Source organism: Cuculus canorus, chromosome 7 (assembly GCF_017976375.1).
Source record: "Cuculus canorus isolate bCucCan1 chromosome 7, bCucCan1.pri, whole genome shotgun sequence".
Lineage (NCBI taxonomy): Eukaryota > Metazoa > Chordata > Aves > Cuculiformes > Cuculidae > Cuculus > Cuculus canorus.
In genome coordinates, this window is record NC_071407.1 from 13,786,990 (window position 1) to 13,805,287 (window position 18,298).

Sequence of the window (18,298 nt, forward strand, 5' to 3'; positions counted from 1 at the left end):
AGGGGCTGTTTACAAAGGCTTGTAATGAAAGGACAAGAGGCAATGGGTATAAACTGAAGAGGGGCAGATTTACACTAGACAGACATAGGGAGGAATGTCGTCACATTGATGATGGTGAAGCACCGGTACAGGTTGCCCGGGGAAGCTGTGGATGCCCCATTCCTGGAGGTGTTCAAGGCCAGATTGGATGAACTTTGGGGAGCGTGGTCCAGTGGGATGTCCCTGCCCATGGCAGGGGGGTTGGAACTAGGTGATGTTTAAGGTCCCTTCCAACCCAAACCATTCAATGACTCTATGATTACTTTTTCTCTTTTCCGACTTGAAAGGAATGGGGACCCCTATTAGGTCGGGAATCAGCCGCCCGAAGGGCCGCCCCCGCCGCCCCGCTCCGGTTTCGCACCGAAAGGGCCTCATGCACCCCTCGCGTACTTTAGCCTCGTTCGCAGCTCCGGACTACATCTCCCAGCATGCCCCGCTCCTGACGCAGCTTTCGGCGGTCTCATTGGTGCTCGGACTACATCTCCCGTCGTGCCCCGCTGCCGGAGGAATACATCGCCCAGGCGACCCCGCGCCGCCACTCCGCGCACGCGCCGCCGCGGGCTGGGCTGTTGCTCCCTGACGGGCGGCTGCGGCGGGTCCTGGCCATGGAGTCCTACGACGTGATAGCGAACCAGCCCGTCGTGATAGACAATGTGAGTACGGGCGCCCGCGCGTCCCGGGAGGGCGGGAAGGGTCCGCAGGACGCGATCCCTTTGTCATCGGGGCCGGCCGCGCCCCGCGCTCCCCCCTCCCCCAGGGCCCTCCTCGCGCGGCGCCCTGGCAGGCCGCGGGGGGCGGAGCCTGCGCGGCAGGGCGCTCCGCGATTGGCTGAGGCGCCTGCCGATCACGTGCTGCCCATGGCGCGCGGGGAGGGGCCCCGCCCGCCGTGGGGGCTGCCAGCCGCGAGCCGCCCCATTGGCCGGCGCGGCTGCCAGTCCCGGGGGGGGCCGCGAGCCGCCTGCTGCAACGGGGCGCCTCTGGCCCCGCCTCCCACGCTCGGCCCGCCCGCTGATTGGCCGCCGGCGCTGCCCGGGCGCGGCCCCCCCGCCCCTCTTTGTGCCTGCGGGACAATGGGGGCGGTGGGTATCCGCCAGGAACCCCCCCCAACACGGGCCTGGACAAAACGGGGCGGCTTCGCCTCCCGGTGCATCCAGCCCGCTGCAGTGCCAGAGCCCACATGGAGGCAGAGCTCCTGAAGGAACCGCTCCCGGCATAGAATCATTGGACGGTTTGGGTTGGAAGGGACCTTAAACATCATCCAGTTCCAGCCTTGCTGCCGTGGGCAGGGACATCCCACTAGATCAGGCTGCCCAAGGGCCCACCCAAACTGGCCTTGGACACCTCCAGAGATGGGGCAGTCACAGCTTCCCTGGACAACCTGTGCCAGTGCCTCACCACTCTCATTGTGAAGACATTCTTCCTTTTGCCTAGTCTAAATTTGGCTCTCTCCAGTTTATACCCATTGCCCCTAGTCCTATAATTACAAGCCTTTGTAAACACTCCCTCCCCAGCAATCTTGTAGCCCCCTTCAGGTATTGGAAAGTTGCTATAAGATCTCCTCGGAGCCTTCTCCAGGCTGAACAACCTCAGCTCGCTCAGCCTGTCAGCATGGCTTGCATCAGCTCTAGTTTGCCCGTGGGGTGTGGTGTCACAGATGGCTGCTCCCAGCTGATAATGCTCCTCCTTAGCTCAAAGCAGACCTTCAACCTGTGCGGTGCAATTCCTCAGCTGGAAAGGAGTGTGATTGTGAGATGCTTCTGGATCCAGATCTGATTATCCCATCCACGCTGGCCTTCCAGGAGAAAGGTCCATCCAGGAAGAGGTGGGAGGTTGTATCTTGGAGGGAGCCTCCTTCAGTGTAGTGACTCACAAGCCCATGCTCCTCCCTTCTGACCTCTGCTGCCAGTGATGCAGATCTTGTTTTGAAGGGTCAGTGTTGTGCTCCTTTCTCTCTCTGTAATCTTAATTCCTGCTGAATCTTTTTGCCATGTGACGTGGACTTGATGGCGCAGCGCTTCTCAGCCGATAGCTCTTTTACCATAAGCTGGACGATTGTAGGTCTTTTCAGATCGAGACAATTATTCTTCTGACCCCTTCTTTATTATTGGTTGCAATTTCCTCTCTACAGCTTGAGGTCTCTGATACAATTTTGGGTTTGTTTCTCCGCCTGGAATCACAGCAGAGAGAGTTAAGCTAGACATTGAAGGAAAATACCTAATGGAAAAGGAGTTTAAGCAGTAGACTTGACTATGTGGTCAAAACCAGATTATCTTCTTTATTTAACACTATAGAGGTGGTTTTGTATAACATTAAAGAATAAGTTAGGTTGTTTGTTTTCAGAAATGGCTGAAGCAGCACTGACACTGCTGTGATGTGACACTGCAAGTGATTAGCTAACCCTTCAAGTTACTAGCAGGCGCTGTGGTACTGTGAAGATGTTTGTGGTGCTGTAGTCACATAGTAGCAGACTATAGCTAATTTCAGTCTGTCTCTTTGTTACTTAGTGCGATGATTGTCACCCCTGCTTCAGACCAGAAGAGGGGCTCGTATGCCAGCAACTGACTCTTTCTTATTTTATCAGCTGGTCTTATAAAAGCTAATTCTTCTTGCCTTTATGATGAATGAGTTCCCTCCCTTCCTCTCTCTGTACAAGAAGGAGGATGAAGCAGTTGTTATGACATCTTCTTTAACGCTGGCAGCCTGTCGGCTGAGGAGCCTTGTGGTGACGCTGCAGTTTTGGCGTTCTTCTGAGTTCAGGGAGGATGGGAAGTGGAGCCGTATGGAGCGGGTACCTCTGCTCCTGCCACCTCATTACTGCTTTTCCTCATAGAGCTGCCGGCAGCTTTTCAAGGCTGAATGTTATCCTGACTCATGTATGCATGTGTATGGGAGAGGGAATGGGAGATACTGTGCTAGTGAATAAGCCAGACTCTGCCGGTCCTAGCCCTGCTCTATTATCATGTTGTGTGCCAAAGGGACATTAACGTATGTAGCTAAAAACTCAACAAGGAGGACTTTTTTTTATGTTACCTAACAGAACACTCAGTTCTATGTTTTCAGCAGGGTGAGTTTTGTAATATACAGTGAGAGGCTGGAGCTGTATCTCAACATAGCCGTAATACTCATTGTCTGATAAGTCATTTTCAAAAGAGTTGTGTTCCCATCTTGCACTCCAACAAGTTCTCTCTGAAGTAAATGGTCTGGGAGCTCTGATGAGCGTAGTGCATGTGTAAACAGACGGCGTGGTTCAGCCATGGCTTAAGCAAGTGCGAATTCCTTGACCCCCATGGAATTGTCTCTGGATAAAAGAGGATAAAATTTGTGTTTGTAGTCTAAATGGTGGCATTTTAAACAGCTAAGCTGTCAGTAAGGGCCATTGTGCCTTTGTTTTATTCTTGATCTTTTAAAATGTGTATCTAATAAAATAGCTGTACAATATGAAACATGCATTCTTCATAAAAATTGCCACATGGCAGATTGACTCTCTTCATGATTTCCATTTAAGTTTGAGTCCTAAGTGCATCAAGACGAATGCATCAATGACTGACCAACAGCAGAGCTCACAGAAGAGGCAGGTTCAGTTGCTTCAAGGTACCCATGAGAATTTTCCCTGAGATTCTCTTCCTTGACCTTTACATTTAACACATAGTTTTTCTTTCTTCTATTCTTTTGCTCAGATTAAAAAACAAACCAAACCTGACTGGATGAAAAACCAGCCAGGACAGTTATTGGTGGAAGGATGTCAATTTTGAAATTCTTTTTAAGTGTTAATAAATCGGGGCTCATAGCGGGGGGGGAAGATGTGTGGCCTTTTGCTTACATGAAACAAAGATGTAAAAGCAGGTCTAGACATATGGAGGAATTTCTTCACGATGAGAGTGTGAGCTACTTGAACAGGTTGCTCAGGGAAGTCATGGATGCCCCATCCCTGGAGGTGTTCAAGGCCAGGTTGGGTGGGGTCTTGGGCAGCCTGGTCTGGTGGGGGATGCCCCTGCAGTGGGGTTGGAACCGGATGATCTTTAAGGTCCCTTCCAATCCAAACTATTCTATGATTCTTTAAACCTTCTGAATCAGCCAAGGTTGTTTTGAAGTATAAACCTTTTCCTCGTGTTGTATAGGAGACACAAGCTGGTCTGTCGTGAATAGATGTACTCAGCACACATGTCTTTAAAGAAGTTAAATGTTTTCAAGGAATATTGAATAGGTCAGAAAGTGCTGTCAGGTTTTTGCCGTGCAGGGACAGCAAACAGCTGTGCTCAGCTTGTTCCTAGGCACTTGGAAGCTCAACTGTGTTGAAGTCTCATCCTACCAGCACATCCAAAACAGCCATTCACCTTTGACTCCAGCCAGGAGTGAATTACCAACACATATGGTTAACTTGGGACTTCAGTATATAAATGCAAAGATGTGTAACTCGCTGGGAATGTCACCAGGACATGCTGGGTGATTTTTGGCCTGCCATAAGGAAGTTTCGATCTCTGTGTTAAAACAGGAGCATCATTGTTCTCTTGAAAGCGCTTCCCATCAGCAGACTCTGCTGGCAGCAAGATCAGTCATTATCTTGAATAAAATATTCAATAAGCACAATATTCTGATGTGGTTATGTTACTGCCTTTGATTCAACTTTTTTTGCCACAAGGCTTGACAAAGTTGATGGCGTTATTTCCCAGGTATGGAGTTGTTTGTAAATTATGATAAGGATAAACAAAATATTGGGTTTGGTTTATTCCTTACTTGACTTTGAAGTGAATAGCCAGAAAACAGTCTGTTTAAAGGAAGTCTCTGACACTTCCCAGGCTTCTTTGTCACACCGGTACCATTGATGCAGGCCTTGGGAGTCCCTCTTGTCCAGAGGGACCAGTCCTGATGCCTGGCATGCTTGGGTGTGCTCCTTGAGCCAGGCTGGCTGCAGGCGTCTATCAGGAGACGGGGATTCAAGTAGTCTGTCTTGTATAATGAGCTAGGTCTGGTTTGTAGGGTGTTCCTGATATGCATCTCTTGTGGATGTGTCCTGGCAAATCTGACTGGTGGTTTCAAGCAGGGCTGCCCTGGCCCTGGTGCAGAGCACACATGCTCTGTGCAAAGCCAGCACCACGACTGAAGTTGCTGATGAAAGTAGTTGGGAATAAGGCACTGGACTGTGCACTGGAGAGGCTGGGGCCGCCCTGCATTCCTTTGTTCTGAGCCTGCTCTGACTGGTAACCTCTGGCGCTGGAACAGGGCAGGCAGCTGGGATGGCGTCGTCGGAAACTGCTGCAACCAGAGCTTGTCTGGCAAAGCACTGATCAGCTCATTCAGCCTCAGCCTCTGAGTGAAAGCAGTGGTGCTGACCCACAAAGAGATGGTGGAAAGGGGAAAGCGGTGGAGGAGCTGCATCACTACTCGTTTTAAAATGCTCTGGGGCAGTCACAATGTCCTGCTGCAGAGCCCTTAAGAGTGAGCAGGCACTTCATAGGTCACTGGTTTCAATGCAAACTCGTGGTTTCATTTCCCACTATGAGATAAAATGGAATTGCTCATCTTCCTCTAGAACAGCTTGCTCCTGTGGTCATCTGGGATTATCAGTGAAACGGCTTATCCAAGGACATCCTATGAAAATCCACTCCTTAGCAAAACTTGGGTGTTCCTGCAAGCTGCTCATTGTTTCAAGATGTCATTCGCTTGTGCAGGGAGAGGAAATGGAGGAGGGGAAGGAATCAGTACAGATCCAAGTTGATGATGGTGTTCCCAGGGTGCCTCTGGACGATGCTGATGGGAACGTGAACTGTGGGACCAGATGCCCAACACAGACTCCTTGCCAGGGCGGCCCCACAGCTGGTTTCACCCACTCTGTGTTTGCTGCTTGTGCAGTTTTGAATGTTACAGAAGGCTTTTTGGATTCGTGCCTTTCTGACTGCTGTACCTAACCTCCTCTTCCTTGTCCCTTTTAAACAGGCCCCATCCTGTCAGCCGCTCTTCCTGCTTCCAGCTCTTCCTTTTGCAGTCTGACTGGCACCTTTGTTCTTCCCAGCCCCTTGTCTGGGATTATTTCGAGTGTCTCTTCTGACCGTTTCTTTGTGACCTGCCTCTTTAGCATTAGCTAGTTTGCCCACCACCTGATCTTCTTTTCCCTAGTCTCCTTTCCAGCCTGTTTCCTTTCCTTTCTTGGTCCTTTCTCTTTAACCACCCTCCCTCCATCGTTTCCAAATCTGCTTCTGAAAGGTCTGCAGCCTTCATCCTCCCCCTTTTAGCAAGACCCCTGAAACTGGCAGGGTTTGGTTGCTCTTGCTTGGCTTTCTGGAGTGCTTTCCTCCATCGAGAGTGTATTGAAGATGAACAGAGGACTGTGGAACTGGGGTTTGGCCTCCTTCACCCCTAGAAATAGCGTTGGGTAGGAAAAAACTTGTCTGTACAGAGCAGTATCTGAGTGTGTATGCAGAGCAGCATCAGGCTGCTCCTGGGGGTTTGTGGTGTGTGGCTGCCAGGGGGGTGCCAGTTACTCCCCTCTAGTGGCAAAGCTGCCCTGCTGGCACCTTTCCGTTCCCAGCTCTGCCTGGAGAGTCAGTCTCTAGGGAGCTTTATTCCTAGGAAAAAGGAGAGGATCTGGCGATGCCGATGTACTTTGTGATTCCTTTAAAACTTGTGAGGATGACTGAATGAATGATAAATTCATGTATTTGTCTGTTTCTCCTGCAGGGCTCGGGTGTGATCAAAGCAGGCTTTGCAGGTGATCAAATACCGAAATACTGCTTTCCGAACTAGTAAGTATTCTGCTGGTCTTGATAAGTTCTTAGTACTGTGTACCAGTTGTTTGATATGTGGAGGGGGAGAATGGTCCAACTTTGCAACTGGAGAAATGAGTTATTCTTTTTCTGCCTGCTGCACAGAAGCATCAGGGAGAGGCGATCTTTGTTATTAAGCCCTTTGAATTTTTTTTGGGGGGAGGAGCCATAAAAGATAACTTGGCAGTTTGTCAGGCTCAGCACCTAACCAAAGCAGGAAGTCCTCATGTCTTGAAACATTAGGAAAATAACCAGGAAAGACAAAGTTGGGACAATAGGTATGAAGACCTCTATATTTGTTTGGTGTGTGGTCTGATGTCTTGGTTCTTGTCAAACTTCCTTGGAAGTTTTATGTTAGTTTTACTGGAAGGACTGCTGGATCAGGAACTCTGGAGAGTCACTGGCTTTTATTTTCAAAGGAGGGGAGGTTCATGCGTGTATTTGTGTTCTGAGCAGTGTATGCTGAGGCAGGGTTTGGGACTATAAATGTCTGATCCCAGAAGCCTAGCTGATGTCAGGCAACACCATGCGGCTCTGTCCACTCAGACAATTGCTCAGTCCAGCCTTTTTCATCCCTGGCACTGCTTGAACAATTAAGTCCTGAATAGTCAGGCAAAGTACAGCCAGGCTCAGCGGGCTTATGTCCTGCCAGTTCAGAAGCATCTTCAAACCATTCCCTTTACTCCGAGTTCTGAGATTAGCTCAGAAAGAACAATCCTGGGCCTGCCTGTGCCTGGTAGCGCCCTCAGACTTGCCTTTTGCTTTAGAAAGTACTGGTTTGGATGGAGAGGAACAGAAAGTAATGAATCCTTGGGTGTATCAGAGCTCTCTCTCTCTCTAGAAGCATTTATACTCTTGCCTCTGTTCTAGTGTGGGCAGACCAAAGCACGTTCGTGTTATGGCTGGTGCATTAGAAGGGGACATTTTCATTGGTCCAAAGGCAGAGGTAAGAAAACCTGTGTACTGCATTTCTCTGTGTACCTGGGTGTGCTGCTGCAAGAAGGGGCTGTGGCAGTGGTGTGTAAAAGGGCTCTGGTTCCTTGGTATCAGCTGATAGATCTGAAGGGCAGAATGGATTCACTTCTTAAGTGTGTCCAAAGTGGAGTGGGAAGCTTTGTGAAATTCTTCTTGTGCCAACTTGCTGACCACAGACCTTTTTCTCAAGTCTTTCTGTGTGTCTCTCCTTTTCTTCCTGGGCTCTATGGTTATATCCCCATCTTTTTGACTGGGAACTTTAGAAGTGGACCCTCGTTGGGTGCCTTTTATCTCCCTGGTGTGGACTTGTTTTCCCCAGTCCTGCTTTTTCAGCATGCAGTTGTATGGTCTCACAGTTCTCCTGAGCCCTTCAAACTGCATTCCCTTGTACCACCCTGTGGTACTTTGTATCACGTCTGAACTGGTGTAACAAAGATACCATTTGATAGGTGGCTATATATTGGCTTGAAAAGTGTTGGAAAGGAATGTGGTCCGCAAATGCTAGACTTTCCTACTTGATATAAAAAGGCCTTGTTTAATCTCGTGAATACTTCTCTGGGAGAGATGTCTGTCATTAATGTTTGGGTTTTGCCCTGTATGCTAGTAGTTGTCTTTAGTGGAATAAAAAATTAGCGAGTCTGACATTAAATCATAGTCATAGAGCTCAGAAATGGGATAGTTTGGGTCTCTGACAGGAGTGCTCTATTGTCCTTTCTGTTTTCTTAGGAGCACAGAGGTCTCCTCTCTATCCGATACCCGATGGAGCACGGCATAGTAAAGGACTGGAATGACATGGAGCGCATTTGGCAGTATGTGTATTCGAAAGACCAGCTTCAGACATTCTCAGAGGAGGTGAGATACTTCATCATGTCATGGCACAGGTGTCATTCGGTGTGTCTGACACCAGGAGCCTTGGAAATCCAGGAAAGATTTTCCTTTGCTCTTCTAAATTTGCTTCTAAATGCTCTTCTTTAGTAAATTAGGCTCTTTCACCTCTCAGGAGATACTGCAGAAGTGTGCAAGCAGAGCTCCTCCCCAGGTCTGATGTTCTGGCCAGATGGAAAATCTCTTTCCACAGTTGTTATTCATGCTCTCTCTAATGATTCTGCTCTAGGCCAACTGCTTCTTACTTTTCCTGTTCTGCCCTCGTGTCAGGCATATCCACTCAGCAGTACGATGACTTGAGTGAAGAAGGAGAAAACCACAGCCCTGTGGTCTGGAAGGAGCTGAATGAAAACTTATTAAATGGCTGAGAGCAGCAGGCTGTATAAGTGGAGTAGTAACATTTCTGCCTGTTGGTACTAAGACCATGTGCCTTCACCCTTTCTGAGGTTTTGTGTATTTTGGCTAATCTGTCTGACTTTGAGCACTGAGAGTCATCTCGTTCATCCTTCACAGGACAGAGTCAATTACAGAGTAGATTTTCTAACATTTCTTCATAACTAGGCTAGAGCCCTTCTGGTCATCCAACTTAGTAGAGGTTTTCCACAGTCTAATACAGCTCAGTACCTGAAATTTCTCCATTCTACCTGTCCTCTTGTGCCAGTGGTTCCTAAAGTGAGTAAATATGCAGAGCAGAAATTTTAAGGAACAGGCATCTAGCTGCCTCCTGGTTATTGCAGCATGGCTCTATCTTTTCTTTACCAGCATCCTGTGCTGCTGACAGAAGCACCCCTAAACCCGCGCAAGAACAGAGAGCGTGCTGCTGAGGTGTTCTTTGAGACCTTCAATGTGCCAGCACTATTCATCTCCATGCAAGCTGTGCTTAGCCTGTAAGTGTGTTTTGTCTCCGATTTGTGCTTGTGAAATATTGCTGTGAAATCCATTGTTTCACAAACAAAAAAACAAAGACCTGCAGAAGACCACACTGATGTCAGACTTATCCACTGTTCTAACAATAACTGAAACTATTTTAATTTCTGTAATAAAGAGTTTACAGAAATTTGCTGAACTATGATGAAAACTAGGTTTTGGGGGGTTTATTTAGCACCCATTCACACGGAATCTCTGCTGCTTGAGTTGAGCCCAGATGTGCTGCATGCTTGGGGTCACTTTGAATTGCCTGTTCTGATTTGATTGTTTGCCCCCTTTGCTAGCTACGCGACTGGGAGGACCACAGGAGTGGTGCTGGACTCCGGGGATGGTGTTACCCATGCGGTGCCCATCTATGAAGGCTTTGCCATGCCTCACTCCATCATGCGGATTGACATCGCTGGCCGCGATGTCTCACGCTTCCTGCGTCTCTATCTCCGGAAGGAAGGCTATGACTTCCACACAACCTCTGAGTTTGAGATTGTCAAGACCATCAAGGAGGTGATGTATTGTCTGTTTCTGTGTTTGTTCAAGAAGGGGTTTCTGCCCAAGGGAAGTCATGACTTGTGAAACCTAGTGGGAAGTGCCAGCCTACCCAGCTCTGCACCTTATTCCTTTACCTACCTGGGAGACTAGGGCCACTAGGATGGTTAAAGGACTGGACCATCTCTCATATGAGGAAAGGCTGAGAGAGGGGGGACTGCTGGGCTGTGAGAAGAGAAGGTTGAGGAGAACCTCATCAATGCATATAAGTGTCTGAAGGGAGAGTGCAAAGAAAATGGAGCCAGGCTGCTTAGACATAAACTTTTTTACTGTGTGGGTGACTAAGCACTTCTGGCACAGGTTGTGGAGTCTCCATCCTTGGCAATACTCAGAAGCCGTCTGGACAAGGTCCTGGGCAAGCCTGCTCCAGGTGACCCTGCTTGAATAAGGCGGGTGGACAAGATGACATTTAGAGATCCCTTGCAACCTCAACCATCCTGTATTCCGGAGACTTACAGTCAAGGTTGCATCTAATCCCTGTTTGAGGGGCTGTTGACATGGAGGTGAAAACATGCTGCAGTGTTTAGTGACCTCAGAGCTGTGCAGTAGTTTGGAAAGGCATGATTAAGATGCCTAGCAAAGCAGTTGCCTTGGCTTCTGTTGTGTGCCGTGAGAGGAGGACAGAGGTGACATGGTGAATAGTAGCTTGGAGCTGGTGACTGCTCACAGCAGCTTTACGTGGGGTCAGTTCTCAGACTAGTACTGGCTGTGAGTGCTGTGTGCTAGTGGCTCCCAGTTGCTGCTGTGCTGTGGGCCCCCATCACCCGCTGGGATTGCCACAGGTAACTCTGGGCTGAGCCAGCAGCCTGTGCCAGGTCTTGGGAGTGTTAGTGAGCCATTCCTGAACCTGTGGCCAATCAGCAAAGGGCCATAATAGAAACGGTTTGCTTGTTCTGCATGGCCATAGCTCCATGTGGCTGTGCTGAGGGGGCAGTGCTTATACTTTGTACTCATCATAAATGGCCAGGGCTCCCTTTGCACTTTGGGTGATGAAACTATTTAAAAGTCATTGTGCTGACTGTTAAATGCAACAGAGTGCAATCTTTTCTCTGGACTATACACTTAGGCAAACAAAAGAGCAGGAGAAGTGAGCCCCATCCTGCTTTACATACTGACTGCCCTCCAGTAAGACTGCTGAAGAGGGCGAAAGAAACATGATGTTTGCTCTTGAACGTGCGCTACCTGCTTTACTTTAAGACTAATTTTAGCAGAAGAAAGTGATGCAGATTTCTAGGATGTGTGTGCCTGGAACTTGCAGTGAGATTTCTGCTGATGCCGTTTGTGACTTGATTTGCAAATCTGAGGGGTTGAGTGTGGCTTCTCGTGTTTGCCACTTTCTTTCCTTGGGCGAAGTTTGGGCGCGCAGCCTGAATGCACCATGGAAAGCACAAAGCTGGGATCCTGGATATGGGAGTTTCTTAGTCCCACCCTGAAGCTGCTTGTTATCTGTTGGAGTCTGTCTGACTCAAGAATTTTATTTTAGAGGGAAAGATATTAGAAAATTAATTTGGGGATTTAAAAAAGTCTAGAGAAGAAATTACCTTAAAAGGGGAATGCTTAATACCTACGTCAGTGAAAACATTGTTCTTTGTTCCTTGGTTTACTGTGAGAGTGGTCAAACACTGGAACAGGTTGCCCAGAGATTTGTAGGTTCTGTGACAGTGTTACAAACCTGACTGAATGTGGTTCTGAGCAGCCTGTTCTAACTGCCCCTGCCTGAGCAGTGCGGTTGGACTAGATGTTCTTGAGAGGCCCCTTTCCAATCTAAACTTTTCAGTGATTCTCTTTAGATTTTTTTTTTCAATCCTCAAATGATAACAGTCTGGAATAGCAAAGCTTTTTGCAGAATGGAAAACACAGGGTGCTGGAGCAGTTTGAAATGCCCAAGTATTTTGTTTCCTGTAACTTAAAATGCAGGTTGGCAATGCGAAGTGAGCAGCTTAGATCATGTTAAAAAAGTTTTACTCTTAGCTATTAATTGTTGTTTGCCCTGTTGAAATGTAGTAATGGACTTTGTTTGTGCTCCTAATGTGTTCTGAAGTTACCTGAGCGCAGCTCTATACAAAGTTAATGTCACTAAAGGTGTTTCAGGTGCATATTTTACTTTGCCCTACAGTAGGTTGGAAGCGCTCACAGGATAGTTACCCGTCTGCGCTAGAGGGAGGTAACTTAAGCAGTAAGAGAGAGCTGGAAGCAAGAGGTGAGCAGCAGCTAGAGGGAATGTGAGTATCCTTGATGTCTGCAATTGTCACATGGAGCTGTAGCGTGAATAGGTGTTTCTGCCTGATATGAACCCAAAAGGTCTTTTCCCCAGCACAAAATATTTTTGAAATTGGTCTCCCCAAGGGATACACGGATTGTGATTGTTAGCAAGAAAAGTATTTCGTCAGAGGCATTTGGGTTTACCCTTCTGATCTCCCTCTTCCCAACTCTGTTTCCTCTCCAGCGTGCCTGCTACCTGTCAATAAACCCCCAGAAAGATGACACCCTGGAGACCGAGAAGGCTCAGTACTACCTGCCAGATGGAAGCACTATTGAGGTTTGTAAGGACCACCCTCACAGGATTCCTATTTTGAGGCATGGAGTTTCCAGAATAGGATTCTGCCTAGTGATGGGAAATTGAATGCAGTGCTAGGTGAGAGGGGATAACTTTCAAAGACCAGAACTCCTCCCAGGCTGTTGACTGGGCGCTAGAATTTTTAGGTGAAGAAAACCTTAGAAACCTCACAACTTCCACTGGGTGGGGATGCAGCGTGGCCATGGGGACTTTGAGCCATTTGACGGTGGGCTCTGATCTAGCAAATCTTTGTGCAGGTCAGGTATAGAATGTGGGTAGTAATCACCTTACTGTAAATTCAGCAGTGGTTTTGTATGTGACTTTTGCCCTGCTTAAAGGCACAGAAACAGTTGCTTTGAAGAGTGAGGTAGGAATAATTGTCAAAGGACGGAGCCCTGTATGGAATGGTTGAAGAAGAGGAAATAGAGGGTTTACCTTCAGCACCTTTTTCTGTCAGTGACTTGCTGTATGGGGCTCAGCAAGTTTCTTCATCTCTTTCATCTGCAAAATGGAAATAGCGCCTTTTCTAGGAGCAGCAAACAAAACTGGTGATCACTGGGGAGCTTGTGATGCAGCAGGAATGCCAGGAAACTTTGTTACTCTGAATTTTTACCTAAGACACGTGCAAACTGTAGACTGTGGCCAGAGTCACACTGCATTCTCTCTGCTCTAACTTCTCCTGTTGCAGATTGGCCCTGCCCGTTTTCGAGCCCCTGAGCTCCTGTTCCATCCAGATCTCATAGGGGAGGAATGTGAAGGACTCCACGAGGTGCTCGTTTTTGCCATTCAGAAATCAGACATGGACCTGAGGCGAACGCTGTTCTCCAACATCGTGCTGTCTGGAGGCTCCACACTTTTCAAAGGTTCCTGCCTCTCTTGCAAAGGGCTGTGACACACCTGATCTCTTGCTACCTTCTCATGTGAAACTGGGAAGACAATCTGGATAATGCAACTTGTCCTGTGGGATGAGGGCTGTAGGAACTCTCAGCAGGGGTTACTGTCTGATTTTCGAAGTCCTAGTCATACCCTTCCGGGTATGCAAGGCACGTCTGGCCTTGTGGATTGCTTTCTGGGCTTGAAGGGTTTTTGTTGTTTCCCTCCTGTCAGCTCTGCCTGTGTCAGGACTGAATAGGTGTGCTCTGCTGCTGTAATGCAGGTATTGGAGACCAGCTACCCACAAGGCTCTTGCGCCTCCTAAGGTTTCTTTAGGTCACTGCTGTGTGAGAGTCCAATGGTCCTGGCACTGCATGAGGTGTCTGCTCTATATGTGTGCAGAAAGCTTTCTACCCATCCCCTCAGGGCTCAGTTGGCCCCCATCAACTGAAAGAGATCATTTGCCACAGCCCATCAGCATGTTACCCACAGGTGGACATCTCCAAATAGGTCCTGGTCTTCCCATTCAAACCTTGCTCCACTGTGCAAGTGGGCTGGACACGGGAGGAATGCCTAGAGATGAGGAAGGACCAGACCCACCTGTGGTCCCAGCTAAAAATCTTGTTTGCTTGTCTCAAGTTGCTGCTGGGGGATAGCACCCATTGTGCCAGTGTTTGAGGTTCTTCTGAGGGAGACAGAATCCCACTGCCTCACTGGCTGTGTTCTGTGCGTCTCCAAACTGGTGTCTCCGTGAGATCTGGAGTGGGGTATTTGAATAAGACTGCACAGGACGTGTCCGCATCATCAGTAGATGGAACCTGGGATTTTGCTGAGGGGCTCACACTACACATTCTGTCTTATGCAGGCTTTGGCGACAGGCTGTTGAGCGAAGTGAAGAAACTGGCACCGAAGGACGTCAAAATAAGGGTAGGAGCCATCTCTTTTTTGTTTACAGCTTACTATGAATGGTGTTCTGTGGCCTTTGCCCCCTTCAAAGAACCATGCTAATTGTAGCTGTCATTTGCTTCAAACCAGAAATGGTTTTCTTGAGACAGCCCAACAGTATTTGCTGTTGTGATGAAAACCCGTCTGGTTTCATCACTGAGAAGGTGGCTCTGCTGACAACACAGCCCCTGTCCAGGATTCTGTACCACGGTGGCTGGGTTTTCCTGGGAGATGGATGTTGCTGGGTGTCCCTAGTGGGAGAGGTCATAGCTGTGTGTGTTGGCTGTCAGCTGTAGTAAAATGGGGGCAGCGTGTCCAGAAGAGCAGCCCGAAGCTTGGGAAGGTGCTGACTGATTCTCTTTTTCTCCCAGATATCGGCTCCTCAGGAGAGATTGTATTCCACGTGGATTGGGTACGTACTGCACAGTGACACATCTGCCAGGGGATGAGGGCTGGGGAGGCGGAGCCAGTCAGCACTCACACCCTGGTACCTTCTGGTGCTGTGATGGGAGGGTCTCATTGTCTGGCAGCGCAATGCTCAGTGTTTTACTGCAGTTGGCACATTGTTTGGGGAGGGGCGGCTGGAGCGGGGCTCTGCAATGCTGGCACATTTGAGGCTGACAGGAGAGGAAGCGGCTGCCCAGAGTGTTTCTGTTACAGGCAGCTGGTGTTGCTGCGTCTGTTATGTGGGGAAGTGCTGTTCAATTGAAAAGCTCATCTCTGCAGAGACACGGTGAGCGTGCCCCCAGCATCTTCCTTTAACCTGTAACATGCCTGTCTCTCCCCAGTGGCTCCATCCTCGCCTCCCTGGACACCTTTAAGAAAATGTGGGTTTCGAAAAAGGAATACGAAGAAGATGGAGCTCGTGCCATCCAACGAAAAAGCTTCTAGCCCTGGGACCCGTCCTCAGTCTCCTCCGAAGACTCACTTCAGTTCTAAACTCGCTTTTCTGAGTCCGAGTGTCTGAGAGCTGCCTGTGTGTGTGTGTGTGCGCCAGCATGCCCTGATGTCACTGAGCAAAGACGACAGCAGCAGGAGGGCTGTACTACTACTACTAACTTCTTATTTTTTTATTTTATTTCTGTTGGGTTTTTTTTCTAAATGGAAAGGAGAAAATACCAATCATGAATTTCTCCAGAATGCCCCATTCCTTTTTCATTTCAGTCCCTTAATTTCTGCATCGCAATCACATTTGTCACTGTAAAACAAAGAAGCAAGCAAAAACAAAGGGAAGAGCTTATACAAACTGCCTAGCAAGCCAGAAGGGAGCCAACCACTGCAGACTGCGCACACAGGCGTCAGCCAGCCCAACTGCAATGCCTGGATTGTCTGGAAACACGTAGCTGATGCCCCATCTCTACTTTCTTCTTCATCAGTGTCTTCACCATCAGTAGGTTTTTGAAGTTGTTTTTAATATATTTTTTATTAAGAGAAACACGTTCTCAACAGTTCAGCCCATTTTCCCCAACCGGTTTTGGTGTGTGAGTGCGTGTATGCGTGTGTGACTTCTTAGCCTGGCGCGTGGGTCTGCACCGCAGCTGGAGAAGTTGGTGATAGGACTTAGTTTGTATTGCATGGAGTAGAACAAAGCAAACCTAATCAGCTATCATTGTACTAGACGGTTATTCTCTTGTACCTTGTTTTAAATACCTTTTTTCCTTTGGAAGCAAGTGCCCCAGAATGGGGGTGAAGGCACTTGTGTGTTCCCCCTCAACCTGCCAAGATTTACAGTGCTGAGCTCTCATGTTCTTTCTCTGTAAGAGTCCAGGCTGTTTTCCCTCCTTCCTGCCATGTCAGGGCCAAGGGAGCATGTATTTGCAGCCAGGCATAACTCGTGTACTTTATCCATTCTGGGGCAAAATAATAATTGGGAAGGTGCATTGTAATGTAAGAATTGTTTTATTTATTGAAATGTCTGAGGATATCTCAAATACTGACCACAGCACCTGGGAATTATGCTTTGGGTCTTCTTTGAACCCCTGTTACCCAGCTGTCCACTGCTCGATGTTAACACTGTTTACAGCGCACATGCTTAGCGGAATAGCCAGCCAGCCCCGCAACACCTCCCAGCGACCGCTCTGCCACGAGTCTCGCTGTTCTCTATGAATGCACTAAATGAGAGGACAATAAACTGTACCAGGACGTTGGTGTGAACAGCAGGTCTGTGAGCGGGAAGCTGCTGCGCTGGCTCTGCTCTGCTGCACTGCTGATGCCTTTCTGCTCACCTGGTGGCTGCTTTGCTTCTATGGCTCTTGCCACGCTGGGTGGGCCTGCCGACCCGCTTGCACTGGGGCACGCCACTGCCTCCCCTGATGGTTTTGTGGTTTCTTACGCATTATTTGGTGCTCTTTATTATGTTTTTTTTCCTTCCGTTGTCCGTTTTCTGCAGCACTTGGCAGCAGTGGTGGAGCTGGCGTTGCTCACGTGGCAGTTCCTCCCCGTGCCCCTCCTTTCTGTTCATTGCCACACAGCACCATGGGGTCACGCTCAAGCGCAGAGGTGGGGTAGGAGCTGGGGGGCTGCAGCAGCCCCGCTGCCACCCTGCATCAGAGGTATGGCAAAAGCTGGTGTTTCGCCCAGCCGAGATGAAGGCGAGCAGCAGCGCGCAGCGTGCTGTGCCTGTGGGAACCACATTCTTGGGGCTCTCTGCTGGGCCTGGAGAGGCTTTAGGTAGGCAGGTGTGGTCTGTTCCCTGCTTGTTCACCTACCCCCATCAGAGCAAAGGGTGTTTTTTAAGCAAGAAGGTAGAAAAGAGCCATCAGTGCTCAAACACCTGCTGGAAAATCAGCTGTGTTCTTGGTGGTTTGCTGCAGTGTGGTGAGGGGAAGCAGCAACCCCCTCTCGCTCCATTCGGTTCACGTGCCCCAGGCAGTGCCAGTGGTCTCTTCCCCTGCTCCCAGCCCCGCTGCTGGCCTTGCAGAAGCAGCAGTGCTCCATTTTGTAACCTGCAGTGACCGGAGAGCAAGGTGCCATCTCCAATCTAGCATCCGTGTGATCTGCCTGACTGTTCCCTCGCACACTGTCCAAACCATGTTGCCTGGTGGTGCCCAGCATACTTAAATAAAGTCATTCATACACAACCCTCGAGCCTCCTGACCTCATCTTCCCACAGCTCCAGTTTTAAGGAGATAATATGTTTTCTTCTCTTGCCCATGCAGAATTGTTGCAGGCCAATCTCTGCATGGAGACACCATCTCTGGTCCAGGATTGCATTCCTGACCTGTCTTTTGAGGGAGGAGACTGCAGGGCTGCGGCTGTGGTCTGTGCTGGTGTCCAAAGCTGCTCTTCTCAGCACCTGCTCTCTATCGTGTTTCTTGCCGCAGACAGGCCATGGGCAGCTGAGGTGGGGAGAAACTGAGCGAGGGCAGCCCTGGTGAGTGAGGGCAAGGGGAGTGATGCCAACGTCCTTGTGAGAAGAGCTGGTGCCAGCACAGGTGCTGGCTGAGAACCAACAGGAAGCTTTGCTCCCAGGACAGGCGTGGGGATGGGGGGGAAAGGCGGCACAGTGCCCAGGGCAGCGACTGTACCCAGCCTTGTCCCCAACAGCAGCTGGTGAATGAAGAGCACCAGGGGTAGGTGACCCACCACCCCGCCAAAGGCAGGTCATGCCCCTGGCCCCAGTGCACAGCTTTGCTGGGGAGGAACGATCTCATTTACCCTTGTGCACCCCATTGTGCCCCTGTGGCACGGCAGGAACCCAGCCCCATTAGAGCCGCCCGCTAGAAACATTGGCGAGTGGTACAGAAAAGATCATCTTTAATTTATGAAATGAAAGAATCATTCTGCAACTTTG

General features: G+C 49.2%; 1 protein-coding gene across 1 annotated transcript; it reads left to right on the forward strand.

Moving 5' to 3' along the window:
• Nucleotides 1-535: 535 nt before the first annotated feature.
• On the forward strand, nucleotides 536-17,591 carry ACTR1A (actin related protein 1A). Its single transcript, XM_054071691.1, has 11 exons — nucleotides 536-692; nucleotides 6,715-6,779; nucleotides 7,671-7,746; nucleotides 8,502-8,627; nucleotides 9,423-9,547; nucleotides 9,872-10,088; nucleotides 12,577-12,669; nucleotides 13,376-13,550; nucleotides 14,426-14,487; nucleotides 14,877-14,917; nucleotides 15,294-17,591. The coding sequence occupies exons 1-11, from the start codon at nucleotides 645-647 to the stop codon at nucleotides 15,394-15,396; spliced, it is 1,131 nt and encodes a 376-aa protein (XP_053927666.1). The 5' UTR covers nucleotides 536-644; the 3' UTR covers nucleotides 15,397-17,591.
• The last annotated feature ends 707 nt before the right edge of the window (nucleotides 17,592-18,298 follow it).

Excerpts from the sequence above, each read along its gene's own strand:
- ACTR1A (XM_054071691.1), top strand. The coding sequence starts at position 645 with ATGGAGTCCTACGACGTGATAGCGAACCAGCCCGTCGTGATAGACAAT. Across the intron at positions 9,548-9,871 it reads ATGCAAGCTGTGCTTAGCCT|CTACGCGACTGGGAGGACCA; the intron begins GTAAGTGTGTTT and ends CCCCTTTGCTAG. Across the intron at positions 10,089-12,576 it reads TTGTCAAGACCATCAAGGAG|CGTGCCTGCTACCTGTCAAT; the intron begins GTGATGTATTGT and ends TTTCCTCTCCAG.